The 14,217-nt window shown below is 40.1% G+C and overlaps 1 protein-coding gene across 4 annotated transcripts in view; it reads right to left on the bottom strand.

Moving 5' to 3' along the window:
- The window catches only part of TRPC3 (transient receptor potential cation channel subfamily C member 3), a 288,551-nt gene that overhangs the window by 36,441 nt on the left and 237,893 nt on the right, over positions 1 to 14,217 (bottom strand). Inside the window, exon 1 of one of the 4 annotated variants that reach the window (XM_061353692.1) lies at positions 6,784 to 7,423. The exons of 1 other annotated variant lie outside the window; for it this stretch is intronic. In XM_061353692.1, coding sequence (XP_061209676.1) covers positions 6,784 to 7,010 — 227 coding nt within the window. In that variant the 5' untranslated portion in view covers positions 7,011 to 7,423. Of the gene's footprint in view, positions 1 to 6,783; positions 7,424 to 14,217 lie in introns of those variants that run through there. 2 more of the 4 variants (XM_061353691.1, XM_061353690.1) reach the window with 2 other exon arrangements.

The following is a 14,217-nucleotide window of genomic DNA, read 5'->3' as shown; positions in this document are numbered from 1 at the left end:
TGCTCCCATTTCACAAAAGCATTGTGAAAATTAGTTTATTCACTTTGGTGAGAAACTCAGAAACAAGAACAGAAGGCTAGAGAAAAACTGAAAAGGAAATTGATCCTTCTACCCTCAGTGCAAAAGCCAGCTAATGTGCATTAAGAGAGATGTGGGTCCACCTAATGAAGGCTGAGGGCAAAGCAAAATAATAAACAGCCCTTTTTAAGCAAACCCCATCAGTCTGGAGAAGGACAGAACCAAGGGAAAAATGCCACACACATCTCTGGCACACACAAAGCCTGTGTGTTTAAGAGAACCTAGTGGAACCTGCATGGGCAGCTTCAAAAGCTGCATATCCTAATTGCTGCAGGTTCAAACCCACCACCAGAGCTACAGCCTCTTAAATGTAGGTGGGTTTTCTTGTGTGCATGTGATTTTTTTTTACAATGATTTTAGCAATATTACCACTGCACTAAATACACCTGTTGACATCACTGAATTTCCCCATATGCAGCAGTGTCAGCCCTAACAGCTTTCTAATTCCACTGAGACTGTAAGAATGTCTGACCTCCCAGCTACCTGCATCAGTTGTAATAAATTAAGCCAAGCATAAAATTGTAATCACTTTATCACAGCTAAAGATATCTTTAGGTAGTCCATGTTCTGAACATTTCAGTTAACACAGTCTGTTGCAGACCACTTGAAAAGATTGTAATACTTAATTACCAAGGCAGGTCTCTCCTGGGAGGAACCATTTATCTTTTTACATTTTCATCTGTGCTTGGTGTTTCTGAACTATTAGAAATGACCTGGATGACACTGTGTCAGTGGTGCTAACTGGTATTTACTTTGAGATATGTGCCAAAATTGTACTACTTTAACCCCATGAAAAAAGGCTGTACAACAGACAGGATCTGAGACTGTTAAACACAAAATTGATTTAATGTGTTAAAGCTTGGGCATATTTCACATTTGAGAGTACTCAGACATAAAGACTTAGCCCAGAGTGTATATGGTGAACAGGCATAGGTTGTTTTCTTATTCCCCAACAAAATGTTAAGTAAAGCAACAAGTACTGTCTTTTCATAGTTACTTTTTAAAAAAGATATTGTTGCCTGCTATGCTGTTGCATTTCTAGTCTACCTCCACATCTAAAAACATATAGATACAGAATGTAGTTGTTTACTGTAATGTTATGAAGAAAAAAAAAAAAAAGGGTATTGAAAAAGTAAAAAAGAGAACAAATTGAATCATGCTGACTTCTTGCTTTAAGAAGACTCTAAACTGCTATCCATAACCTCATCTTTAATGAAATACAAACCAATATGTTTTACCTTATATATTTTTTTTTCAGAATATTTTTAAGTGTAACACTTTCTGTTTTCTCTACCTTTCTTTCAAAACCTACTGTCTGACTGAGGTGATTCATCTGACTTCCTTAAAAAGAGATACAACCTTCCAAAGGTGTTGCATTAGAATATCTTCCCACTAAGGAAGATATCCTTAGCTATAAATCTTGTGACAGAAAGTATATATTTGAACTGACTGCAACATCTTCTCAAAATAAAGGTGAAATTGGCTCTGCATTTTAGTGATGAAAATTCTGTCAAGCCTCCCAAAAAGATAAAAAGCAAAACATCTTGTACAGCACCACACTGCCAGAAGACTGTTAGGTTCACCCATACCCCTTCTCTTTTTTTCCCCTCTTCCCTCAGCTAATTCCAAGGCCTTGAAGCCAGCGCAGCTCTGGTCAGAGTACTGCATGCAAGAAGCATCAAGTACAAGGTCTCCTATTCCATTTTCTGCCCTCCTCTTCTTACGTATTATATATTTCAATCATCCCAAAGCATGAAGAATATTGTTAAAATTTTAGTTTTAACTATTTAATAGTTTTCAGCACATTTTATATGTAAAATTTGCCAACTGAAAAAATCAAAACAACAAATCTCAATTTGTTGTATTTAGAGTTACATCTCTAAATATATCAGACTTATGATTAAAAGAGAACTGAGAGTGCATTATTTGTTTTCTACTTCCTAAAGCCTTTAAAGTTCATATTCTCAACCTTGCCTCTGTAAGGAGCCTCAAGCCTCTGCTGCTCAGCACAAATAAGAAGGATGGAACTGGACAAAAGCAATCACGTTAACTGAAGTACACCAATTCCACCAAATCCGGACACACTTCATTTGGTTCTAAGCATGCACCAGTTAGGCAGCTCTTTTGAGGAACTGAAGAACTTCATCGGCAGAAAGAAGAACTTCAGAAACACCTATCTTTAGAATCATTCATCTATCAGTACAAACCAAGGATGGTCTCAAATTATAAGTTTTATTTCCTAACTGTACTGCTACCTTTGTCCATTTGCCAGCTTAAGCTTAGTTCATTGCTTTGTACTTAAGCAAACCCTGAAAAACTTCAGTGATATCTGTAAACAAACGTAACTCACAACAAGACAATTAACGATTAACAAGATGTGACATGACCCTAAGTTAGCCCCTTGTAGAATAATATGAAAACAGGACACCTCCATTTCAGCTTTGCACAGGAGAACTCTCACATTAGTGAAGCCACAGCTCCTAAAGAACACCACCTTTCAAGACCTTTACCTAATGAGCAGTAACACAAGCTTTCAGATAGAGCAATGTTATATACACACTGAAAAACTGTTTCATTACATACCAGGTGATGTCATAAGACACAAAAACCTATCCTACATTATAACATATTTATGTTTACCTTGTATTAATCTAAAATGTATGACCTTCGTATGTGCAATTAAACACCTTTTTTTTTTTTTTTTTTAAATTTCCACTAAACAAGCAATGGCAAGTTGCTTTCTTGTGTTTTGCAGCCAGCGCACTTATGATGACTTTACACAGCGTCATATTGCTGCCTGGGAAGAGCTGCTCCTATGTACAAGGCTACAAATTTGAGCAGCACAGCAGCCGCAAAGGACCGGAATAAGTACAATGATACGTCTGCTTCTACCATGGATTGTTACCATTCCAGATGTCTACTCTGTTACTCTATCTATAACTTTTCACATTCAAACTTTCAGAATTGCAGCAGCAGGACAAAAATGTGGGACAGTCAACCTAAGAATTCCTTGTGCTCTGCTCTTCATTATCTCAAAAACAGCAATTCAAAAGTTTTATAATCTTGTTTCTAAGTCTATTTCTTAACACAGCAAACTGCATAAGCAATTTTAAAAGAAAAGGAGAGAAGCTGGAGAAACAGAGGTTTCATTCTGGGCCTTCCCTGATCAATAGAGCAATTTTCTAACATCTGTAGTAAAGAACAGGCTGTTATTCTCCCTGAAATATTAAATGCAATAAAAGAGAGCATTAATAATTTCCAAGTTTACCCCACTGCAGTAAACTTGTGGGGTTTACTGCAACACAACTCTAGTCATCTTGATTCTTTTCTAGCCTTGAAAAGGAAATGCAGTACAGTGATTATAGGCAGGTAAGTACATCACAGAAACAGCAATGCACACACACATTTAATAGTGACAACATCAGCCAGCTGCACAGACGCAGACTGTGCCTCTGTTCTGCCAAAAGTAGCCTCTGAAGTCCCAGTTTTAAAATTAAAGCCTTACAAAAGTAAGTGCTCAGACATGCACATACATACGAGCAGCATTTTAGCTCACGACTCCTGAGATCTCTTAAAAACTAAATGATCTCAGACACTTGCTTTGTTACCATCACAGGAAAAGACTGAGCTGTTCCATGGGAGGTAGCAGCTCCTGGCCCTGTGCAGGATGACAGGCAGGGTTAGAGGGGCAACCTCCCCATGCCCCAACCTTGCTGACTCTCCCAAATGAAGGCTTTGATATCCCTCCAAGCTCTGCTGCAACCAAGTGCCGAAGAGGCTGCTGGTAAATTTGTTTCTCCACCAGTAAAAACAGTGCACGTTCATGTATGCTTGCATGCAAGCTTGCGCATGTTCCACCCAATTTAGGAATCCCTGCCCCAAATCTAAAATGTATTAAACGAGTTTCCTTCTCCTTTCTGTGAAGAACTGCCTGGGCTCTCCAGGAGAGAGGCTAATTGGCTAATTCAGCTGAACAGCAGAACATAAATCAGGCCAGCTGCAAGATCTGACTCAAGTCTATACTCTCCCACTAGTTTGAAATGATATAATCCATCATCCAAATGCCCTCATGTCAGCTCACAGAAGTTCTGGCTCCGAACTGGAAAGAATTAGTCAAAAAAATGGAACAAAACACAAAGAGGTATCAGGGGGAGGTGCACACACACTTAGCTTGTTCCTTCCCCTCCCGCTCTAAAAACTATGCAGAGCTTTTTCCTACAATTACTCTTAATTAGCTCCTCAACAAAAAATACTGAGCATCTGAATTCCTGTGGGAAAAAAGGACTATACTTTGGTGACATGAGTACATCTATACACAGAAAAGGGCAAATATCTCACCAGGAAAGAACAAATACAGCAAACAGTGCGGCAGCAGCAAAGAATTTAAAAGCTCCTTTTACAGTCCTTTATTTGTGTTCTGTCATTTCACTCATGAAACTAAGCTACAATTTTACAGAGACTTAGGAAACCAAGCACCCAATGCCTACTACATTTAATTTACAGTTTTTGTCTACATTTTTCCCACTGGGACATATTGTGAAACAAGCATTAGATCCAGTCTGCAGTCTTAGTGGAAATCTGAGGTTAATTATTTTTCCAGAAATATTTGACACAGAAGGGAGTCAGCTGTACATTGACTGGTACCTTGCACTGGTTACAGGTTTCAGAATGAGCACATTTCTATACCAACTAAGTGCATCTTCTTGTGCACACTACTTGACATCTTCCTGCCTCTTTCCCCTTGCACTTTTTGTCAGTACTGAATATTCGGACTACAAATTCTTCCAGTCAAATAGTTTCATACTCACTTTGCACACACTAAAGCTTTACATGTGTCAATCTGAGTGTATTATGGAACAAACTGATACTCATTTCTTTCATTAGCATACACTGATTTTACACATTAGCACCAAACACAAAATGTCACTCCAGAAGAAAAACCCCACTGTTAATACCAAGGATGAACATGGGCATATAACAACGGGAATAGTAGTTGTGGGTATTTTCCCTCTATGCCCTGTCAGTTCAATACACTCCTCTAATAGGGATAAATGTTAGCCCTTTTGTCAGTCCATCTGACAAAAAGCATGTTGCAATCACTACTGTCATAGACTCCTAGGACAGGGTCACAAGAATTCTATACCAGAAAGCAATTCCAACAGACAGAGCTCGCTCAGACTCAAATGCCTATAGCTATGTAAACTGAACACCACTTTTATTCCCTGGTGGCATAATACCTGTTTCTTTAAGAAAGGAATATGCTAGCAGTTCTAGGAGGACACTAAACTAAAAGGAATCCAGAAGTTTAGGACTCATAGGTTACAATTCATCTGAGCTAGCTTCAGTTGTCTAAATATAAAGCGAGTCTAAACTAATCCTCTAGGCTCTCTTTATGGTGAACGGAGAAAGGCAAGCACCTCAAGAAAGACAAATGAAAATGCTACCTTGCCTACTGCTATTTTCTCTCTCATCCCACCAACTACAGAGGGAGCCTAGACAAATGACTTAAGGCAGCTAACTTTCAGACAGCTGAAGACATGTGAAAGACTCCAACACTTTAAGTTTGGATTGCTGGGTACAGAATACATGTGAAGAATTTCTACCCTGGGGTGGTAAAAATAATTTTTATTTGTGGTCACCCCATTCTAAGCACTACTTTAATTATTTTTGTACTTTACAGTTGTCTCTAGGGCAATTTTACCTATGGCTTCTTCTACAGATGCTGACTATGTTACCTTAAAACTCAAAGTGTTTTTCATGTGGTAATTAGAAAATTTAATCAAGAACTAAATACTGTCCTGAAAGTATAAAATACTCAAGTGGCCCTCAGAAGTAAGTCTGTGATAGATTGCAGTGTGTTACAAGAACAGGTTAATAAATTATGAACAACCTACATTTTGTAAGCCAGAGGAAAAAAAAAAAAAGTTAACATCCCTATTAGTAAAATTGAGTACATTTCTCTTGTGGCAAGTTTAGTCATGGTCAGGATTTTTATGCATGTATATATACATATATATATATAAAACATCATTCTAAAAACCAACAAACTGAAATTTCCAAAGACAACATAAAACAGGACAAGACATCTCAGGAACTGAGGCTGTTCTGCACAGGTGTCCTTGCTTTCTGTATTTCTGTGGGGAATGTGGGCTTCCCACAGCCTGGATTTAAAAAAAAGAAAAGGATGCATTAGCACTGCTAGTACAAAAGGGTGCAGTGGGCTCTCTAAGCCTCAGCCGAGTTAATAATTAGTTTTCGTCGGCAGCTATGGTAGTAGCCAGGAGAAGAAAAAGGGGAAAAAATACAGAGGAAGAGATGAACTGTTTTACACCTCAGCGCCCGGGGAACCCTACCTGCCTCCCGCTACGTGCTGCCCCCGCCTCGCTTCGAAGGAGCAAAGCCGAGAGGCTGGGGAGGCGGCAGCACGGGGGAAGAAGGCAGGTAGAGACCGGACTGTCCCCTCAAGGCGTTTTCTCCGAAGTCCCTGCACCTCAGCCCATTGCAAGCCGCCACCGCTCACCCCGCTCGCTGCCAGGCCGGGAGAGCCGAGCTCCCGGGCTCGGCAGGACGGAGCGAGGCGCCACGCAGCCGGCGTCGCTTCCCAGGGTCGAGCGCCGCAACTTGCCGGGGAGATGGCGGCCGGCCCCCCCGGCTACTCCTGGAAAGTTGCCTGCCAGCACCCATTTAAACCCTGCCCCGACTTACATGGTGTTGGCGAAGGGCTGTGGCGGGTAGTAGCCGTAGGGCTCCCGGAACGTTTTAACTGCTCTCTGAGGTGGTGGAGGGGGCTCCGGCCCCCCATTGATGCCTCTCCAGCCGCGGCGCCGGCGCTGCTGCTCCTCTTCCTCTGCCCCCTCATCCTCCTCCTCCTCCTGCTGTGGAGGGAAGGTCACTCTCCCCTGCTCCTTGCTCTTCCTGCTCTTGCTCGACATGGTTAGGGACCCCTCACGCGGCGGTGGCTGCTCCCGCTCCCGGCCGGCCTCGTCCGGCAGCGCGCGTGGCGAGGAAGGAGACAGGAGAAAGAGGAAAGCCCTACCCAGCGGGGGACAGAGTACCTACAGAGGACAAAACCCTCACCATAAAACCATCGCCGCCCCTCCACCCTCTCCCCCTGCCGCCCGTGAGGAAGGCAGCGCGATGCGCAGCCCGGCAGCAGGAGCCGGGAAGTGCCAAGGAAGCGAGCAAGAGACAAGGGCTCCCGGCAGCGGCGGCGGCTGTGTCCCTCTCCTCTCCCTGTCATCATCCTTCGCTAGGACACCATCGTTATTGAGGCAGAGGAGACGAACCACCGCGGAGAGGAGCAGCCGCCTACCGCAGCGAGAGCTCCGGAGAGGAGGGGACGCTTCTCCCTCCCCTCCGCCCACCCAACACCGCCTCGGCCTGGGGGGCGTGAAGGGGAGGCGCTGTTACCACAGGGCTGTCACAAGTGTTCCCCCGTCGGCCCTGGCCTGCCACCGCCGCCGAGGTGAAACCTGCTTGCGGTACGCCCGTTCTTCAGGTGCGGGTATCGCTGCCTCTGTGGGGGAGGCCTTGGGAGGTTCCCGCAGCTGAACAGTCCTTGCACATGTGGCAGAGAGCCCTTACAAGGGTGCCAGCCACGGTACGAGCTCCGAGGGAATCTCAGGTGGAAGCGGCGGTGGCCGTGAACAGCAGCGTGGTTTTCGTTAAAACCTTCCAAACACAAAAGCGGTCAAATCCACATAAAGCTTGCTTATGACTTTGAGAAATATTCATCCCTATGCTGAAAACAGTTGAAGTTCAAAATTTTCAGGTAAAAAGAGACTTTTTTTGACTGCCTCACCGTTCTAAAATTTTTCAGATGCCACTGCCTTAGACTTGACTGGTTTAATTCTGCATGGTATTAAACAGTGGGAGGATGATAAGACACCCACTGCATGTAATCAGAGCTAGTTATACTCTACTGATACCCGTCACAAAGATTCTTGCTATACGGAAATGTGTCACATCTTTTCTTACTACGAGATTTTCTGTGCATTATGCCATAGGTATAAGTATTCTATGACAAAACTGCAACACCATTAAAAAGAAGACAGAAAATCTATGGGTTTATACACAAAGTATGCTGAACAGCAGGTATGCAGAGACTATATGTTGATACATATATACAACAAAGTTATTCCTTTGCCTCCATGCTGCTGAGATGCCATTTTTGTCTTGCTTTAAACCTTTTTTTAAGCATTATGCGGCATCAATACAAATTTGCACAAGTCTACTAAAAAATGCAGGTCCTATGTAAGTTTTCCAGTTACTTCAGAGAAAGTGGACTTTAAATCCACATATGAATGCTTAGATAGAATTCTCACTGACAAGCACCATACTATAAAATGCTAATTATCTCACACTGTACACTGTTTTCAGTGTCAGCCATGGGTTTGCCTTTGTTGTTTTCTATGTGGACAATATTTGTACTCATGAAGCACAGGAAAAATCAACAAGGAGTTTCACAGAGATAATTTACTCAGCTACAGCTTTGAAGAAAGAATTGGGGTTTGTTTTTGTAACTATAATTAGTTTGCATCTTGAACTATTTAGGGAAGTGGTTTCTTATGTCTTTCATCACATGCAAAATCCTATTGAGTTTCAGTGGAATTATGTACAGCAAGTTTTGCTCTCTAAGAAACCGTTCCATTGTATAGCTACTGTAGCTTTGAAATACTTGGGGTTACTCATTTAGGACAATCTAGCTGTCTAACCTAATTATACATGCCGTATCAGTATTACGTGTTTTAGAGCACAGCCATGCAACAATCTGTTTCGTCATACCTTGTATTCTTGCAGAGGCCCATTGATTTAAAAAAAGATTCTGCCCATATTGTGTTCCTTAAAAAAAAACCCAAACAAATAAAAAAAAACCCACAAAAAAAACCAAAAAACCCCAAACAAACAAATAAACAAAACAAAAAAAAGAAAACAACCAACAAAAACCCCTGTACTATTGCAGTGGGCTATAGGAATGGACTTTCAATTGCCTCTAGAATTTCCCTTGAGAACAAAACATGTAAGTACATCTGGAAATAAATGAAGAAAGCTCTTGCTTCCCAAATGAGCAAGGCTTACATATATGAAGGTTTATTTTCCCTTCAGAAATACATAAATGAGGGGTTTAATGTTGGTCCTTAGTTTTAAGAAAGTCACATTCTTGCTTTTTCTGTTGCACTTCCCATCACTAACTGGAATTACATGTTCTATGGGCTGTTTTTTCCATTATTTCAGTATTGTCTAAACAGAGATTGGTTTGATGTTTCTACAATGAAAGGTAATGACTACTACCTTTTCCATTATCTAAGTATTGATAATACTTGATTTTTAAGTCATCCTTGCAGAAAGAAGCCTGCATGATACATCCCTCCATTTTGAGGGGTGAAATAATGTATCTCTCCTAGTAATTGCAATACTATATCTTACAGTATGTATTTCATGTCATAGAACTTTCTACTGAACTGTTTCTGTTCTGAGAATGCTGTGTGAGACAGTGGCAAAAAATCTCTTATAATATAGCACTGTAAGTGCTGTGTAGATGGCCACTTTTTCTACTACACAATATACCTGCAACATGGACTTCTTGACAAATCTGATTCTCCTTACCACCTATGTTAGAGAGGAAATGCCAGTCATAATTTTCAGGGAAGTTAGCTTTCCTTCTTGATACTGAAGGAAAAGGACAATGTAAGAAAAACTGACCAAATCCTTTTCTCTTTCTCACCGTGCTATTACAAAGCCACCAAGCCAAAATACTTGCACTTTTTGATTAATTGCTTTTCTTTATCCTGCCCTTCCTGCTTTAACTGCTTTTTGGCCATCACTCGCTTGCATTTGAACTCTACAGCACAATAATAGTGGATGAATTTTCCCCTTTGTTTATTTGAAGGTAATTCTACCTGAAAAACAGCCAGGATGACAACAAAAGAATCCATTACAGATCTTGAACATATGGTTACAGTCTTAGAAATATTTTGTATTTCCAACTGAAATGTGTAGGGAAACAATCTCAGTCAAAATAAAATTATATGTAGAAAATTTACTTGAGTCTGAAGTACCAGGCTAATACCAGAACACAGCATTGAAACAGACATATGATAATTCTTGTGTGATTAAACTTCAGCCATCACTGCCTTACTTGACAGTAAGAATTTAAACATCATTGCTGTGTCTTGGTGGTATGGTTGAGGCCTCAAAGTGCCATATTCAAATAATAAATTGCATGAAGCCACACTTCTGAAACAGCAGAACATGCAAGAGACCTAATAGTAGTGAAATTGCACCTGTGGAATTATGGATATGGCTAAATGTTCTCGAAAAGCGATGAATCATTTAATGAATCATTTACACGTTTGAAAACATTCATAATGTCAATAATGCCAATGTTCCAGAATCATTATTCTTCTCAAAAATATTTAATGTTATCAAAGTATCAGATAGATGTCAACGTAGCCAAACTTTAAAGGGAGGAAGGATGAGTAGACCAGGCAGAGCAATACAACCTTGTGTCCTGTGTTATTTCAACTGGTTAAAGACTTTACAGTCAAAGGCTGCCAATCTAGTATGTTTTGTGAATGCTGACTTGAATTTACAGGGTTTGAAGTGATGTCATTTTAATTTAGAAAACCGCTTCCTGGAAGCTGCTTAAACAGAAGTGAAATACTGAAAGCTATACTGCTGTACGGACAGAGACTGAACAGAAAAGCCTGAAAGATTTGCAGCAAGTAGTAGACGTAGAAATGTAGCAGGTACAGTATTATATCACTAAAGGTGTCAGATTACTCTTCTTGCTCTTTTTATTTTTTTTTTTAATTAAGACATGGACTTAATGCCGTAACTGTTTCATGATTGACATAGAATTGCAGCCAGTATACAATCCCTCATTTCTTTCACTGGACTGGTTTGATCAAGACAGGGGGGAAAAAGATTGGAACAGGGTTTTGATTATATGGATTGACTACTCTGGTGGAATTTATCCATCCTCCTCAAATCATGAGAAGTATACAATTCTGATTTTAAAATTTCTATTGGCAATATTCTTCAGCTGGAAAGAAGTGATCAAAAAATTACTTTTCTAAATTGAAATAAGGTGTCTAAAGAACCCACAGCAATAAATTTCCTTGAAATATTTTCAAAACCATGAGTTTCATATTCCTCTTTCACTTTTTTTCAGCTTCTTTAGAATTGGCAGATGAATGGAGTAAAGGTCTGAAATATTGGAACAAATAGAGCAGCTGGCATTCAGTATACAAAAAAATATCAGGAAATATAATCAGATTCTTAGATTGCACTAGAGCAGCAGGAATACCTTCCAGATCTACGAGGCACCTGACTAAGTGGATAATATGCAAATCAGTATGACTGTGACAAGTGATGGGGGAAAAGGTCATGTAGTGAATGTGCTCTGGGGATTGCTCTTACTAGAATTTCTTGAGAGGTACATTTCAACAGTTTCAATCTGAAAATAAATTTAACCTGCTTGTTAAAAATTGGAATGTTGACACTAAGACCTTCTGATTGAAACTAAGTGATTTACATTTAAAAATCAGCAAGATCCAAGAAACTTCTACTAACAATTTCCCTTGCATAACAACCTTGCATGGTATGTGATAATGCCAAACAATTATTTTCCTGCTTTATAAAAAAGTAAGAGTATCTTCTCTCAAGAGACAAAACTGATTTTTATTTGCTTGAAGTGACAGATGAAGAGAGGGAAAAAAAGACACTCCTGGTAATGCTAGAAATAGAATCCAGGCCATGCAGTACACTGAACCCTTCTCTAATGTGTGTGTGTACTACTTTCATGAAAATTGGGAAGTTGGTGGGAAGTGTAATGAAAGTAAAATTGGCCTTCTTTGCCTCATACTGGGAATTTGCCTACTTGCCAAGAACCCAGTGTTTTCAAGGACATTTAGCTCCTACATCAAGGACTTCTATTAAAGTCTAAACAGGTTAATCAGCATGTAGAAAAAAGGAGGGGTGATATGGTATCACTGATCTGTAAGCACATCTCAGCCTCAGAACTAATATTATGGTTTAAGGCTTTTAAATGAGATGAAAATACAAATTCCTGAGACCTGATGCTGTAATTTCATGGACATTGTGCAGCAATTCAGGCCCATGAAAAGTGAGTGGGTCTAAAATACTGTCAAATAACCTAGTGGAAACCAGGCCCTCAGAGCTGTGTGTTGCAGTGGTATTATGTGTTCTAATATATGATATTAAAAGGCTATTGAAGTCTCATGCCAATAAAGCCATTAGATAGATACCAGTTATGTTTTCACAGGTCTGCAAAATGTCTGTCTAGACAAAATGGACGAATGCTCTTTTTTTGCATTGTGGCAACCGTGTGTGTACATTTACATGTTTGCACTTGTTATTTTCCTTTTTCTAAGGCAGGCTAGATATGTCTTTAAGCAAATCAATGTATTTGCACACTTTTCAACAAATCCACATGACCCTGAGCCTTTTCCAATTAGGTTTTATTCCTCTCTTTTCATTCATACTGGTAGAAGTTAATAGAAGTGCTACTAGGAAAAGGGATACAGAATCAGCTCCCTTATCTGTACATTGCCCTGGGGACTGTATGGAGCTTATAAACCTTAGAAAGTACACTTTCAAAAGATTTGCTTTACTGCTTGTTTATATAAAAGGCTGGTTTTCTTCCTTAATTTAGTTTCCCTGTCCCTGTGTCAGTCAATTCTTCTTGAAAATGTAAGCATGAATCTTGGACTACTGTGGAGTGCTGGCAACCATGTGATAAAAATATTTACTGTCACAAGACAACATCTTCAACATCTAGATTTTCTTTTTGACAATGCTTTGAATGTGGGTGGGTAAATGCGATGCATACTGTCCCCTTGCTGGTTGACAGTAAAAATTATCACATGGACATACTCTATTTCAACTAAAGAGATCAAGAGCTTCAGTGGATGCATGGAGTGCAGACTACCTCTTATTTTAGAAAATTAGCAACATTTTTTGCCTGTGCAAGTACTAAGCCTGAATATATTTGAACACAGTTCAGTCCTTCTCTAAGTGGAAGAGCAGGGTTTGAATCACTGTGGGGATCCGAATAGGGGAAACAGGACATAAAAACATAATACCAAGAGACAAACAGGTCAGTGATGAATTAAAACAGTTCACAACGATTTTTACACCCAGAAACAAGTGGATTTCCCACATTGTTTTGTGAGTTGATATTGTACTATATTTTAATTTGTGGGCACATTCTCCATTGTAACACCTTAGCAGAGAGAAATTTAAACAGCAGCTTACCATTGTAAAAGACGAGTCTGAGTGACAAGCATGGCTCCCTGAGGAGAAGATCCTTCATCCTCATTTGTACCATTCAAAGATCCATTGTCCAGAGTGCCTGGCAATTTTGACTGAAAGATTACCTGATTTTGTCATAGTTCAGAGCCTGATTTTATTAATTCCCACCAGAAGTCTTGGATAAGTACCATGTGGTACTAAATGCTTGCCATACCTTAAAACATTAAATTCCTCTTATTGGAAGAGGAGTAAGTACCACAGCACAGTGTTGATTGAAAATGTAATCTTTCCTTCTATGTGCTGCTCTGGAATAGGCGGTGACACTCAACGACAAGTACTAACTATCTGAGTGAAAACAACTCGGTGGGTCTTCCAAAACCTCTTCTTTGTTATGTTGCAAGAATGGGCAACAACAAGGAGAAGAGATTGAAAAAAGGTCCCACTGAATGTAGCTACGCTGCAAGTTCATCCTCCTGGAGAGCTCCTGAGTTATTTGTGGCCATGTGAAAAAATGGTTCAGTGTCTAGTATGTCAAAAATCATGGTACCAGTTCTACCAAATAACAATTGCCCTTGAGAAGTTTTGCTGTTCAGTGCACAGTGTAGCACTGAACACTTGGGAATATTGTTATTCCCAAGTGACCAGGAGCTAGTATTGGCAACTGGTGAGTTAGTCTTAAGCTTCTTGGTAGTAAACTTCTTATGAAGAGGTCACATTTTGTCTTTGAAGTAAGATATGCTCAGAAACATTCATTAGGAGTTAATCAGAATCAATATAAGAGACACAGTAAATATATATGTTTGTGTGGATATATTTATATGCATATACTTGTCCGATTAAAACAGACACAGGATGTCAACATCC

Source organism: Neopsephotus bourkii, unplaced genomic scaffold (genome assembly GCF_033783945.1).
Source record: "Neopsephotus bourkii isolate Nb327-2 ecotype Australia unplaced genomic scaffold, CSIRO-AGI_Nbou_v1 NB_690, whole genome shotgun sequence".
NCBI lineage: Eukaryota > Metazoa > Chordata > Aves > Psittaciformes > Psittacidae > Neopsephotus > Neopsephotus bourkii.
This window is presented reverse-complemented; position numbering and strand designations above follow the sequence as displayed.